This window comes from Colobus angolensis, unplaced genomic scaffold (genome assembly GCF_000951035.1).
Source record: "Colobus angolensis palliatus isolate OR3802 unplaced genomic scaffold, Cang.pa_1.0 Scaffold252, whole genome shotgun sequence".
Lineage (NCBI taxonomy): Eukaryota > Metazoa > Chordata > Mammalia > Primates > Cercopithecidae > Colobus > Colobus angolensis.
In genome coordinates, this window is record NW_012115733.1 from 1,235,978 (window position 1) to 1,251,396 (window position 15,419).

The window sequence follows — 15,419 nt, forward strand, 5'->3', positions numbered from 1 at the left end:
AAAAATAAAAAAATAAAAAATAAAAAAAATGAAAGCAAATTCAAATCAGATCATGTCACCAAATTACATAAAACCCTTAGTGGCCTACCAGTGCAATTAGAACAAAATCTTCTATTTCCCTTGACTTATATGCTACATCATGATCTGAATCCTGCCTATCTTATTTCTTTTCATATGACTCTCCCCCTTGATCTCTAGGCTCCAGTCACTCTGGTCTGCTTTTTCTCTCTCAAACACAAGCCTGTCTCCATCTCCAGGAGTTTCTACTTGCCATTCCCTCTGCCTGGAATCCCTTTCCCCAGATATTTTCACAGCTGCCTCCTTGTGTTCACAGGACTCAACTGAAAGTTGCCTCTTCACAGAAGCCTTCCATGACAATCCAATCTCAAACAATTAGGCAAACCCAAATTGAAATTGAAATCCAGTCTAAAGTCAACTGGTCTGTACTCTTCAAAAGTGTCAATGTCATGGAAGACAAATGAAAGCTAGGACTAATCTAGATTAAAGGAGACTAAACAGACAGAACTAAATGCAATCTATGATTTGACCCTATATTTACCAAAAAAAAAAAAAAGCTATAGAGAGCATTATTTGGACAATTTGAGAAATTCACATGTGCATTGTATTCTAGATAATATTAATGTATCACTGTTAAATTTCATAAGTGTGATCATCGTATTGTGTGTGAAGGAGAATGTCCTTGCTCTTTATGAGATACATGCTGAATGTATATGCTGAATACTTACGTGTGACATATCATGATGTCTACAACAAAGGTTCAAGTGGCTCAGCCAAAAATAGATAGCTATGTAGATAAATAGATGGAGTTATAGATATTAAGTAAATGTGATAAAGTGTTAGCAATTGGTAAAGAATATGTAAGTGATCACTGTATTATTCTTGCAACTTTTCTGTAGGATTGAAAATTTTTCAAATCAGAAGTTGGTGGAAAACAGTCTTGAAGTTTATTTAGTAGGTTTGTTGTTGGTAGTAGCGTTGGTGAAGTAATTCCAAACTATTTTGGATGTCGTATAGGATTAAGCAAATGAGTAAATAAATTGACTGACCAAAGTAGCCCTCCAGGCACTTTCTATCACATCATCCTGTTTTGTTTTCTTTATTGCACTTATTTTCTGAAACAACGTCTTCATGTATGTATGCCTGTTTAATGTTTGTATTTCCCCATCCCTTAGCCAATAAATGCTAATTGAGCATGGAGGATATCTGTCTTGTTTTTTGGTGATTCCTCAGCATTCAAATGAGTGCCAAGCATATAGTAGATGTTCAATAATTATTTGTGGAATTGATGATTGAATGATGCAATCCCTAGAAACCCTGGGGGTCAGGAAGCTGCAGTTTTGCCCCAGGGTCACGTTAAGGTTCTGAGGCCCAGTTGGGAAAGGGCCTTGTTGTTGCAGAGACCAGTGAAGCTGAGAAAGAGAAAGGGTAAAACTGAGCCTAGTTTTGTCATATGAAGTGTGGTTAAAGGGAATAGGCCCTTCCAGAAATGGCTGTGCCCAAAGGTCATAACTAGAGCATGGGGACTTAAAACCAAAAGGTGAATGATAGAAGGGAGGTCCTGGAAATGACTATTGAATGCTTTAATCTCCGTCTAAGATGACCGAGTTTTGTGACGTCTTGTCCTTGTAAGTCGCTTCAATTGTGTAAAGCCTCTCCCCTCAGATTCCTTCTTATGACAGAACTGATTAATTCTGCATTTTGAGCTAACTCTCAGTAAAGGGAAATTACAAGAGAAAAAGGGGCAGCCAGAAAGGCTGCTGGCAGTTCTTTGGAGGAAAAGAAAGCCACCTTCTTCCCCAACCTTTTTCATCACAGCAGTTCTGCCTATCAACACCTCTTTTTCCTAAATTCCTTTCTCTATCTGTTCCTCCCTCCTATATCCATCACTTTCCCTCCTAAAGTCAGTCATAAAGCATTTGTAGAGGGTGGTGAGGTAGCAAAGTAATTTTGTGCAGAGACAATTCTTACTAACATCATCTTTTTTCCTTTTTGGATAAAGATACACACACATACACATATTCAAATATTGATAATGAGTATTACAAATGTCTGCTTGCCTCCATTACTGACACCACACCAGTAGGGTTCTAATAATCTTTTTCACTCTTTCTAAACACCATCACCTAAGGGACACTATCAGCTCTATATTCTCTCCCTCAGCTCCCACCACACACACCTGTGATCTGCCACACCAATTTCCACCACGTTTTTCTCTATGCCATTAGAGCAATCTGTTTTCTCTTATTAATACAAGCTGAGTTTAGATCCTTGGCAGGTTAGAATGGATGGCTGTTTCTCATCAGCTTTCCCCCATATCTAAGCCACAGTGAGTTAAAGATTCTGCAAAGATTCATTTTTTTCTTATCTTCCTTCAAACTGTTTTCAATCTCCGAATCTGCTTTCAGGTCCACAACCATCCCACTCCTGCCTGCCTACAAAGACCTTTCTCTCATCCCCTGGTCATTCATCATCAGTTAGAATTTTAAATTAGAAATCCTATTAGCATGTTGAGTCCATGGAAGCCAAACGACCCATTATGGACTAAATCCAAATGTATAGGCAGGTGGTTAAGCCAGTTAGGCCAGCAGCCTTGGCAATGCAGACCCAAAACTGGAAATTGCAGTAAAAGTAAAGAAAGAATCATGATTTTACAAATTACCTCAAATTAATTGGATATCAGCTCAAGGGGAACAAAATAGATTTGTAGATGCTTCCAGAACCAAATACACAGTCAAGGACAATTTTTTTCTCACTGGTTAGTTCTACCACGTACACCTATATTCAAACAGCCTGCATTGCTCCCATTACCTTTAAAACCAAATCTTCCAACTCTTCAATCTGATGTTGAAAACCTTTTACATCCCCCTTTCTCCCTACCACTTGCTTCACTCTAATCTCATCTCTCATCAGTCATTGGTATGGTCCCTCTATCTCAAGCAGCCTGGCTCATTCTCACCACTAGGTTTCTATCTTTGCTTCTCTCCTTGTCTGCAATGCCTTTCCACTTCCTCTTTGCTAATCTATGTTAATTGCATCATTCAAGACCCATTTCAAGATCTGTCCCCTTACAAAAAGCTATTCATGATTCACTCACAGGATTCCTGGTATTTTGTGCTAAAACAGACTTTAGAGCTAGATGATCAAGCTCAACTTTATTCCCACCTCCATTTTTCATAGGAGAAAACTTAAGTCCCAAATATATTAAATGATCTGTATAAGGTCATGTTGAGAGTTTAGTGGTAGAACCTTAATATGAAGCCACATTTCCTGACTCCCCTTGCAATTTCCTTTCTGCTCTGTCACACTTAGTCCCCACCCACCCCCAGCCCCCCAGAAAGGTACAAAGTATGGTGTCATGATCATAAACTGGTGTCTGTGTTTGGATTGCTTTTCACCTGTATTTGGTTTATCTTGACCACCAAGCTCGAATAATTGTTGTGGGAAGGATCATGTCTAATATTTCTGCCCTTTCTCCTTCCCCAGGACACCTAATAGGGCTGTATACACCACAGACTGGCAGTAAATACGTCTTAACTGTGGAGTGCTTCACTTCAAGAAAACATAAAAACAGAACCAATAAAATGAGTATACCCTGGTTGAATTATTATATTACATATATATTCAAAAATGTTCCTCTAAACAGGGACCTTCTATAGTGAGCTTGGTTACAGATCATTAACTGCTATCCAGAAAGAGTGAGAGCTGAGAAACATCAAGGTGAAAATGGAAGAGTCTCTGCTCCTTTGACAGGCCCAAGAAAGAAACAAGCATTAAGGCAGCCTTCCCATTCTACTATGGAGAGGATTTACATAGACGCTGTCTCACAGCACCCAGCTCACAGCCCTCAGTATTGTGCTCTGGTCTCCCTCAGCTGGGAATTGAGTGACACAAGTTCTAAATGTCTGTTCCACCACTAATTATCTCTATGACCTAAGACATGGCACTTAATCTCACTGGATTTGTGTTTTCTCATCTGTTAAAGGGTAAAGGGCAGGGGTATGTGATGAAAGTCCGAATTTGCTTGCCTCACACATTTGTTGTGAGGCTGAAGTGAGATAATATATGTGAAAGTACTTTAGAAATCAAAAGGCATTATACAAATGCAAGGTATTAACTTTTTAACTCTCCAATCCTATATCAATTAATCCTAGGAGATTACAGTGAGTAAAGGTTAACAGGTTTGCATTTTAATCCCAGCTAAATTAATTGTCTGAATCATCTACCTTCTCCATAAATGCTGTCTGTTCTTCATCCCATCTCCTTATTTTATTTAGTAGATTATTATAAAGGTTGCTATTTTGGCTTGGCACATCCCGAGGTAGTACAGTAGGAGAGGTTGGCAGCTGCTAAGACTCAGGAGAGACACTGATTTCTTCCCAAATTGCTCTAAAAGGGAGGACTTAGGGAATTTAAAGCTACTGATCAAGGGGGGAAAGGCTTCCACTCTAGCAGTACAGTGCCACTCTCTCATTCAATAATGAAAATGAAATGAAAACAAGAAGGGAGAAGAGCTTTAATTTTGTCACATTTCTCAGCTTTTCTCTCCTTTGCCTCTCCAGAACTGTGAGCATGGCTGAAATTGAAGGAGCTCCATGCTGGCTTGGATAAACTTTATTTTGAGTAGAATCAGAGTAAATGCTGGCAGTTGGGTGAGGTAGTGTATCGCATATTCAAAAGATATGAGTCTACCGTACTGATCGATCCTTCATCCAGTCCAATCGGGTAACTTATATAACATGCCCAAAAGTCCCAGGCTAAGGACCATTTCTGCCCTGGGACGTCCAGAACCATGTTCATCCAAGCCTCTGTGGATACGGTCATCATTCCATATATGTCTGGTTAAAGAAATTCTCATGTACATCTTGGCCTTTTTAAAAATCAGTATTGTTTAATTAAAAGAGAGCCTCTTAGGAGATCATTAATCATTTGAAATATCAAATACTGCTAAAAAGCAATGCAGAAAAATACATCCTAACCAGTAACCTACAATGAATCATCCACTTAACAGACATTTCCTGAATCCTGACTATGACCTCAAGCCCTGGATTAGGTTGTGAGGAAAATACAGAAGCATCTAAGCAAAACTTTATTAAGAAACCATCAGGTTACGGGAAAGAGGAAGGTGTAGCTTAGTTACAGCAAAGGTGCCTCCCCAAACCAGGGACCAATAAACCATTTTGGCCATCCCTCTACCCTGCCTCCAATGTAACGCATGGTATTCAATACTGGGCTAAGGAACCCCCCCGCCCCCTCCCCACACACAAAAACCCTTACTATGATATGAGGCAATAAGGTAGCTAATGATGTGCTGAAAAATAATTTTCTAAAACCTTCAAAACTAATCATAATGTAGTTCAGGCAGTATATCTCCAGTAACCTACCCTAATGGAGCAAAAGCCATGTACAAACAACTATTTTAGCATTCAACCTCAAAATGACCTTGTAGCAAGAGTCTACATCATAAATGTTGTCCTCATTATAATTCAGTATAGAATTATAGACAGGAGCTTCAATAAACATACATAAACCAGTAACTCCAAGTTGTCCCCTGGTGGTATCCCGCTTGACAATACACTGTCTATGCCAAACCCCAAGAGGCCATCTTACTCTGTGACTGCTCAGCCTTCAGCCCATCTAACTACATGTCAGGTTTAGTAAAAAGCAAAATTTAAATGTGAGATATCTGCCCCTTCTAAGGACAGGGATTCCATTAAGGTGTGAGAGCCAGAGAAGTGATCTCCAATCCTGGGCTTACTGGTTGGTCAGTTCTGGCACTTTTATGAGCCAGATCTGATAATGAGATCTGGCACCTGTATATTTCAGTCCTGAACTCTTAAGGTTAAAGGCAGCTTGGCTACTTGAGGTGTGAGATAGGAGAAAGGAGAACGAGCCCAAGGAGGGTGAAGAGAGTGGGCCCCTAAGGTGAACTTACTGGAAGGAGGACTACCATGTGAGGGAATGGATAGGGCTCACCTCTCCTGGTCTTCCCATCCCCAGAGTTTAAGGACCGTCCCTGCACAAGCTTAGTAGCTGCCAAGCAGTGTAACATATCTCTGGAAAGGTAGGCTTAGGCTGTGATGCTACAGCAAGGATCTGGGAAATGCAGACCTCACCAGAGATTCTGGTTTTTGGAGGGAGTTAGGTGAGACTGTGCTCTTGTGGTATTATTTATTGCTGAGACATAGTGTAGGTAACAGAAAGATTCCAGAAAATTCTGGCTAGGTCAGAGTCCATTGGCAAAAGAAGAGGGAATGGTGGGGGATATGGTCTGGGAGTAGATGGCTAGAGAAGGGGCTGCAGAAAGAGGGCTGCTACCCACAACTGCAGCATTATGTGTATGGGAGATAAATTCACTTCTCATATTTCAAATCAGGCTTACAGATAGTTCTCCCCCGTCCGATCCCCCCACCCAGCTGTGGCTTAACGGGTAGTCTTCTCAAATTTTAATTACAATTGGCAAGATATTGGCGTCTCAAGTCTAGGTCTAACTAAGATGATGGTTTGTATGCATGTGTAGGTGACTATAACAGAAAGAGCTTCTAAAGTCTCCCGATGTGGTGGGAAAGGTGCTGCGCTAGGCATCAGCCGTTCTCTTCGCAACAGAATCTCCCATCTCTAAAGTCAGACTGCTTCAGGAGGTGAAAAAGATGTGGGTGTTGCAGAGAATTTCCCCAGCCCAAGACACACACACACACACACACACACACACACACACGCACACACATGCGCGCGCGCGTTAACAAGTTTGGGGGAAAAAAAACAACTCCTGCCGGTGGCTGGGAAATCCAGCTAAAAGCACAAGGCAGGCTCCTGTGGCATAGGCGAGCCAGACAGATGCCCAGATACCTGCGGAGACCAGAGTAGCCTCAGCTCCCGAGCGCTAGCACAGCTGCTGCTGCCGGGGCACTCTCGCCTTGCTCTCGGGGAGGCTGTAGGCTGCGGAATGCCGGGGCTCCAGCCTCCCTCATCACACTCCTTTCCCGAATCACCTCAAACTCTGCACCCAACGGCAAACCGCTTGGATCTGGCAAAGCTCAGAAATGCAAAAACCGAAGGGGGGCAAATTGTACTTCAATCCAAAGGAGGCTGAACACCCCCACCCCCGCCACCACACACACACACACACACCATGCCGCTTAATTTCTTTTCCAGGCTTAGATAAAAAGTATTACTTGCCCATCGAGGCTTGGAGATGGGGGGCAAGAGGTTGGTCCGAGGCTAAGCTCACCTGCTGCTGAGGTGAGAGAGCAAACACAGGATGGAAGCTGTTCTGAGCAGCAGCTCATGGCTAAGTGATTGGGGAATTGCAAAGACCCTCAACTTCGCCTCTGGCTTTTTTTATTCCCCCCCTTCATTCGTGTTACTAAAGGGTTAAACACGGCCAGGCTCCAACCCGCCCCCCAACCTCCACGCCGCTCCACTCCCCCTCCCCTTTTTGTCTCTTCCCTCCCCTCCCGCGCGTCGCTAGGAGGTCATCAAGCGCTCTGCCCAGTCCGCGTTCGCAAGCCCCTCTGCTTCCCGCCCATCGGACCCGTGGCTGCTTACGAAGAGGTGTGCGCTCACTGAGGGGCGTGTTCCAGCACAGGGAGAGGCTGAGCGCCTACGGGTTAGACCTCAGAGCCCAGCCAGCCATGGAGTGGGATGGGGGAAAGTTTGGCACCCTGCGAGGGGCTGCCAGACTGGAGTGGGCGGGGCGCCCGAGGGTACTTTAGCCCTCCAGGCTTAGGGACGCAGGCTGCCCAGACCTGAGGCGGTGTGCGGACATGGACCGCGGAGCTGCCGCTGCCCAGGGCACTGCCCCGCCTCAGGATGGAGAGCAGCCCGCTGAGTCTCCAGAGCCTCCGCCGCCTTGGCCGCCGCCGCCGCCACCACCGGCTCCGCCGCCGGCTCCGCCGCTGCTCTCCGAGCCTTCGCCAGAACCCGTACCAGAGCCCTGTCCAGAGCCTGCTCCAGGACCCTGTCCGGAAGCGACCTCAGAACCAGCCACAGAACTGTACACAGAACCGACCCCAGAACCAGCCACAGAGCCGGCGCCAGAACCTGCCACAGAGCCGGCCCCAGAACCTGCCACAGAGCCGGCCCCAGAACCGGCCCCAGAACCTGCCATAGAGCCAGCCCCAGAACCTGCCACAGAGCCTGCCCCAGAGCCGACTCCAGAACCTGCCCCAGAGTCGGTCCCAGAGCAGGCCCCAGAGCTGACTCCAAAAGTTACCCCAGAGCCGGCCCCAGAGCCGACCCCAGAACCTGTGACAGAGCTGGCCCCAGAGTTCTGCCCTGAGGCGCCTCCAGAGTCCCGTCCGAGTCCTGCACCATGTCTATTGCAATGTCCGGTGGAGAAGGGTCTAAAGACCTCGCCATCGCCATTGCCATCGCCCAGAACGCCAATGTCGTGGTCCAGAATAAAGGTAAGCAAAAGACCCCCTGGAGCGCGGAAAAGAAGCAAGGCGAAGTCAGATGGCTATGGAGCCCGCGGGACTCCGGGTACCCCTTGCATCCCGCTTGTCTGGCACTGGCTGGCCAAGATGCTGAGAAAGATGCAGGGATTGGGGAACCCGGGGGAATGGGAAGGGGTTGGGAGGCGGGAAGCAACATGTGGGAATTGAGAATGGGCTGTTTGGGGCTAGAAACGGGGCTGACAGCAGGGGGGTGGGAGCAGTTTTCCCGGTGAGGAGAAGCGACAGTGCAGTGAGCGCCAATGTCTTGAAAGAGAGAATGAAGGTACCCTCGAGGAGCGCAAGAGACCTGGAGAAGTGTTTAGGGCTGGCCCCGAGTACATAGCGGACGGATTGAGTGGGGGCGGTGGGACACACCTCTTAGCCGCGGTCACTGCCGCAGAGGCCCAGGCTGCGGAGCCGCCGCCTGCTTGGCCCCCCTCCCTTCCACTGGGGAGGGGGCTCCTCAGCTGGGCGCAACTGGCGGCGCTCCAGGGAGGTGCCCGGCGCCTTTGCCGGCTGCTGTGAGCCGGTACTCCCAGTGGGGACTAGGGGATGGGCGGTGCCCACGCGCACTGCAGGGGAAGGGCAGGGTTCTCCGGGAGGAGGGGGAGAGCATGCGTGTGTCGAAGCCACCATTCCATCTGTCTGCAGGATTTCCCAGCAGGTAGGTGCAAACGCAGTGATACAATGATGCGCAGCGTCACAAACGGGGCAACTGGCATCCCGCACCAGGGCCAGTTGGAATGGTACAGGAGTCCTCCTTTAGAGACACGAAAATAGGAGATGGGATTGCAGAACGTGTGAAGGGGAACCTTCATCTCTACCAGTCTACCGCGACGCCTTCTAAATCGTTACACTTGGCCGGGAAAAGATGAGTGGAGAATCCTCCGGCACTCGCCCAGGGGGAGTAGGGAGGAAAAAGCTTTTCGTGTTTGCCTTGGACCCTGAAACCCCGTCTGCTCTTCAGCGCGAGTATGCCTGTCTTTCCTGCTTTCTCTGTACTCTCCCTACTCTTCCGTTCCCCTAAACTTCGTTCCACAAAACTGTGAAAACCATGATAATGCACACGCACACCTCAATTTAGCTTCCCCTGCAGGAAAACATACACACGCGCGCGCATTCTCACACACACACACACACACACGCGCGCGCACACACACAAACGAATAACACAACACACGAACAATACCGGTCCATCCTGCTGCCTAGCAAACCATAAGGACGCGGCTCAGGAACCCTTCTGCTGTGGACCGCATACTTATAGAATGTAGAATGCAGTAGGGGAGGGGGCAGAGGTTGGCATCACGAAATGGAAGCAGCGCTAGTTGCTTCCTGAGTTGTTAGTAGGGAGGCTTGAGTTTGCAAAATATCTGCAATGACCAACGACTGAAAAAGAAGGCTAAAATGAAAAGTTTCACAGAGAAAAGAAAGTGCAGAGGTTTAAAAATAAATAAATGAAACAGGACAGTGGGAGACTCTGACAATTTTTTAAAAGTCCAACACCCTAGCTCTCACACCAGGGGGTGTATCCCTCCCTTTCCTGAAAATACCCTTTCCTGAAGTGATCTTAAGAAGGGCAAAGTTGGGGTGGCTAGATTTGGGAGCTCACCCCCACCGGGTGATAGCTCTTGTCTTTTTTGGAAGAGTTTGCATTAAGCTGGTGGGAAAGAGACAAGCAGGAATCAACTGACCTGTGGCCATCTTAAGCGAAATTTTGGGAACATGGCTGTGAAACTGACACGTGGGGACGTAATACCCAACGAATGCATCTCCTCTTTGGCCTCTGGAAGGCTGACTGGAGACCAGGACCCTTCCCCCAGTGAAAAGCATCCCCTGCTCCTATGCGAAAGCATCTCCTACCTGTTTGACAGGAAAATGTCATTGCCAGACAGATGAGGAGGATTAAGGTAAGGGGAATCAGATTAGTGTCCTCTACATAGTGCCCACTCAGACGTGCTGGCTAGCTGACCCATGGACATTTGGCAACACTGGCAGCAGACCAGGATCCCAGGGGTTTGACTTTACCCTTAGTAGAGCCAGATATTGTTTGAATCACTTATCTGTAGAATGGGGTTAAGAACCACGGCCATCCGTTAAGAAGGCCATGCAGATTAACTAATCAGTGGCTCTGGAGAATTTTGAAGGATGCAAAGGATCTAGGTACGTGCTCAAATTAAATTGCTTGGAGCCAAACCCTTTTACAACACCCTCAATGTTGCTGTGCAGTTGCTCTGTGGTGCAGCTGGAAACATCTGATCTTCAGTGATAGGATCATTCTCTCCTGCATCTTCCTCAGACAAATGGCACCTGCAACCAGCTGGCTTGTATCTTAACATTCAAGGCAAACAAGTTGTCATCTTAGCTGGGGTGATGTTGTTTTCAAACACTGCCTCCTCAAGGCAAGCTTGGGGGGAAACAGCTATGCAACACGCACAGGCGTGCACACACCCCTAACACACACACGCACATACTATACATACGTGCACAAAATGTCAGGGAACAAAACAAAATACAGGTCTCATCATGCAATGAAATCCTCCATAGCAAGTGTGAAGCTATCCTGATAACTCAAAGGATGAAATGAGCAAAACCAAGTGTTTGAATGTGACTGCAAGTTTCTCCCAGATAATTTTGTTGACTGGTATTGTAGCAAAAAAACAACATTTTCCAGCCTTGTAGTCTGCCCTCTTTTGGGATTTCAGGAACGTTTCAGAACCTGCAATTCTATGCCAAGCATGAGGGTAGAGACTGAGAAAAGGTGGCTCATGTTTTCTTTCCAAACAGCTACCAGGATAACACAGTCAGTCTGTGAACCAAACGTGTCTATTTCTTTCCTTTCTAAAATGTTTCAATTCCCAGGAAATGAGCCATGGTCTCCCACCTGGTGGCAGCAAGTGTGAGTAAGGATGTGTGAATTGGTTCTTTAGCAAGGCTATAACTTTCTTCCGGGGAGGGATGGGGCTTATATGAAGTAGACCATGTTTCTTTCTCTCCCATCAGCTATGCTTGAAGAAAGACAAAATTTTGTTTATTCATTGGGTTTTGACCAGCTATGAAATGAAAATCACATCATACAAGTGATTGATGAAAATCTGGGGGGAAATACACTTTCATGGCTTTTGGGGGAGATAAAAGGGGTCTGTGTATCCCTCCTGATGACTGCACAGTAATAACCATTATCCTCAAACCATATCAGGACAGCTTTTATGTACAAAACTGGTATTTTTGTACTTTTTCTTGCAAAATAGCAAGCATTTGTTTATATGATAGCTGGTGATTCCTATCAGAATATTTTAGTGATTTCTGAGCTTCTCAAAAATAGGGGTGGCCTTTCTCAGTGCCTAGTTCAATGCAGCCCTCCTTGGTTTTGCTTAATAAACACTTGCTGAAGCTTGAAACCTATCCATTTCCAGCAATGTACTGGCTGCTGCTGTGAATGAATAAAAATTTGTTCTCATTGGTTTCAGAGTGGAAGTAAATGCTTATTTAAATGGCATGGAATATATAGCCCTTAAGGAAATACAGTCAATCTTTCCATTTTCAGAGTGGTTACTGGAACTATAATTAAGAAGCAAATTACTAACAATTTTTTTAATGGCTTGGAAAGTGCCCTTATCCCATGCAGTCCCACCAGCAGCAGACTAATAATGATATTGTTAGCTTCAGGGGATAATAAATTTTTTTCCTAAGTGAACAGAGTATCTGCAGTGACTGCAAACAGCTTTGGGATTATAGATTCAAATGTTTAACCTGTTGAAGGTCAGAATGAAATTACTTTCTTTTCTCTTCAGTTTTTGCCCCCTCCTTGCCAAATTTTGATGATACCATCTGATTGATTTGGTATATTCTAATAGTTCCTAAGCAGTCACTACAGGATGTTCTAGAAAAGATAACGAAGTATTGGTCAGTGGTCTTTAGTTTCTCAGAGTACAATTCTTATGCATTTATTAAAATCTCCAACTAGGGATTCTGCAGATCTGCAGCCCAAACAGAAAGTGCCTCCAAGGAAGGCAAAAAAAAGAAAAAAAAGAAAAGAAAAAGAAAAATCCATAGAAACCAGGAAACCATTCAGGGATATTCTCATAAGGATTCTATAATTCCTTCTGCTCCTATGGCCCTTTACAGTTTGCAGAGTCCTTTCCTCTGCATTATTAACCCTTTTATTTCCTTGAACAAGGCAGCAGGTGGGGGAGGACAAAAATAAAATTTGACAGCTTATAGGATGTAATGACTGAATTTTCTATTGTAGTTTTTTAAAAAAATCTAACATATGGCCTTTTGTGATACATAGGATCCTCATTTGTCTAAGAACAGTCTTTTAGCTGACATTTCATCAGCTCTGATATTTTTTCCAAAGCAGTGGTTGCTGCTCCTCTTCTGATGCTCCCAGAGGGGGCCAGCATAGAAGAGGAGCCTGAGAAGACAGGAGAAGAGGCAGAGACCCTGAACCGATTACTCACAAAGACCTTTTTTGTTTGTGTGTGTGTGTTTTGTAAAGGAAATAAACTGAAATCCTGCTAAGGATAGGGTGCCCGACCTTTCCAAAGCCCACCCACTATAATTCTTTCAGTGGAAAAAAAATAAATTTAAAGGAAAAAAAAAAAGCAAGCAGGCAGCCATTCTAAAGGGAGATGCCCCACCCTCACCAAAGCAAATAGATCTTATTCTCAAAATAATAAAAACAAATTTATGAATTTTAAAAAGGAAAAGAAAGGGACAGTGACCCCAGATAATGAAACTTACCCCTCCTCTGAAAATTGTTTTAAGGAAAAAAAAAAAAAAGAAAGAGCTTCTAAAAAGAAATTCTCCTCACCCTCATCAAAGCCCATGGAATTGATATCCCCCAAAGAAAAATTTTAAAATGAAAAAAGAGAAATCATCGTAAGTTAAACAGTATTTCTAACCTCAAAATATTCATGAAATTTATAAACTTTATTTGACTTCCAGCTCATGCTCAATCTCTTGAGAAAATTAAGGGGGCAAAAATTGAGGGAAGGTCCACCAACCTCATCAAAGCTTCCTGACATTATTTTTCCCAATTACATAAAATGTGCAGAACAGGCAAATCCTTAGAGATGGAAAGGAAATGAGTGGGGCAATATGGGAGGTGGAAAAGGGAATGATGGCTAAAGAGTACAGGGCTTCTTTTGAGGGTGATTAAAATGTTCTAGAATCAGAGAATGGTGTTGAGTGCACAACCTTGTGGATACACTAAAACCCACAGAATTGTATGTTAAGATGATGAATTTTATGGTATGTAAATTACATCTCAATTTAAAAAAATAATTAAAAGAAAGATATCATCCCTCTAACCACAAGAAAAGAGACCTAGTATTCTCCCCAAAACAAAAAACAAACAAAATTGAAAAAATGAACTAAAAGAAAGGGAGATCCTCTTAAAGGATCTTTAACCTCACCAAGGATAATAACCTTTATTTGCCACCCCTTCAATTAAAAAAAAAAAAAATAAGGAAAACAAGCAAAACAGGAAATCCTTTTAAGGGCAGATATTCTCAAAAATCATAAAAGTTAATGAAATTTATGAATCCTCCCCTCTAGATGCACACATTTTAATTTTAAAAAAATAAATATTAAAGGATAGGTCCCTGATTATACCAAATCTCCTGAATTTTTAATTCCAAGAAGGGTGGGGGACGGGGAGGGGAGGGACAAGAGAAATACCACTCCTCCATGACTAAAGAACATAAACCTTATTCTTAAAATACAGTTTTTTAAAGATTTAAAATAAAATTAAGAATGGAAAGTTATATATGTAGGTGAAGAGGATATTACTAATGAAACAAAAACAAAATCCTCTTAAAGAGAGGAAGTACTTCAGTGTCACAAAGACCCATGAATTTTTCTGTCAAAACACAACCAAGAAAAAAAAACCGATTTTTTTAAAAGAAGAAAAAATAAAAGAAAATCCTTCTAATGGGAGTTGACAAAAATTCACCCAAAAACTTCATTCTTTTTATTTTATTTATTTATTTTTAATTAATTTTTAACTGATGCATACTAGACGTACATATTTTCAGGGTACATGTGATAATTTAATATGTTTGCATAATTTACCAAAAGCTTTATTCTTAATATAGAATTTTTGTAATTTGAGAATAAATAGAAAAGACAGGGGAGAAACACAAAGCCAAGAAAGTCCTCTTAAACAAAAATATTCTCAGCCTCAACAAAACCCCTTTTTTTTCTCAAAACAAGCAAATAAGTTTAGAATTATGGGGGGCGGGGGAGAGAAGAACACGAACAGTATATATTAAACAGAAATATTTTTCTTAAGGGAATGAAGATGCCCCCACACTCACCAAAGTCCTGGAATATTTTTTCTGAAAACAAAAAAGAAACAAAGAGAAGGAGAGAGGGAGAAAGAAGGAAGAGAAGGGAGAATGAGAGAGAGAAACAGAGGGAGGAAAGGAGAGAGGGAGGAGGGAAGAAGGGAGGGAAGGGGAAAGCCAGACAGGGAGAGGGGAGAGGAAGGTAGGAGCAGGTAGGGAGAGACTGAGATAGGGTGAGGAAAAAAGAGGGAGAGAGAGAGAGGAAGGGAGGGAGCCAGAGAGAGAGACAAAGGGGAGAGGGAGAGGGAAAAAGAAAGAGGGGGAGAGAAGGGAGGAGAGGGATAGAGGGAAAAAGAAAGAGGGGAGAGGGAGGAAAGGAGAGGGAGAGAAAGAAGGAGGATGGGGAGAGAAATTTGAAGGGAAGGGGAAAAGGGCTAGCTATGATAGAGTGAAGGAGGTAGAGAAGGTGGGGTGAGAAAGAGAGGAAGAAGAAAATTAACAAAGGGATTATTTTTTAAAGGATCAAAGGAAGAAATTCTCTCCAGGAAAATGCGCCAACACCTTACTGCAGACATTGCATATTATTCCTGATGACTACCCTCTCCATCCTCCACAATAAGGAAAAAATAAATAAAAACCCCACAAAGTCTCTTTCTCAAGCTTCTTCAAGGTG

General features: G+C 43.9%; 1 protein-coding gene across 1 annotated transcript in view; it reads left to right on the top strand.

Moving 5' to 3' along the window:
- The first annotated feature begins 7,724 nt into the window (after positions 1-7,724).
- The window catches only part of DGKK (diacylglycerol kinase, kappa), a 105,066-nt gene continuing 97,371 nt past the window's right edge, over positions 7,725-15,419 (top strand). Inside the window, exon 1 of the mRNA XM_011946639.1 lies at positions 7,725-8,426. Coding sequence (XP_011802029.1) covers positions 7,785-8,426 — 642 coding nt within the window. The 5' untranslated portion in view covers positions 7,725-7,784. The remainder of the gene's footprint in view (positions 8,427-15,419) is intronic.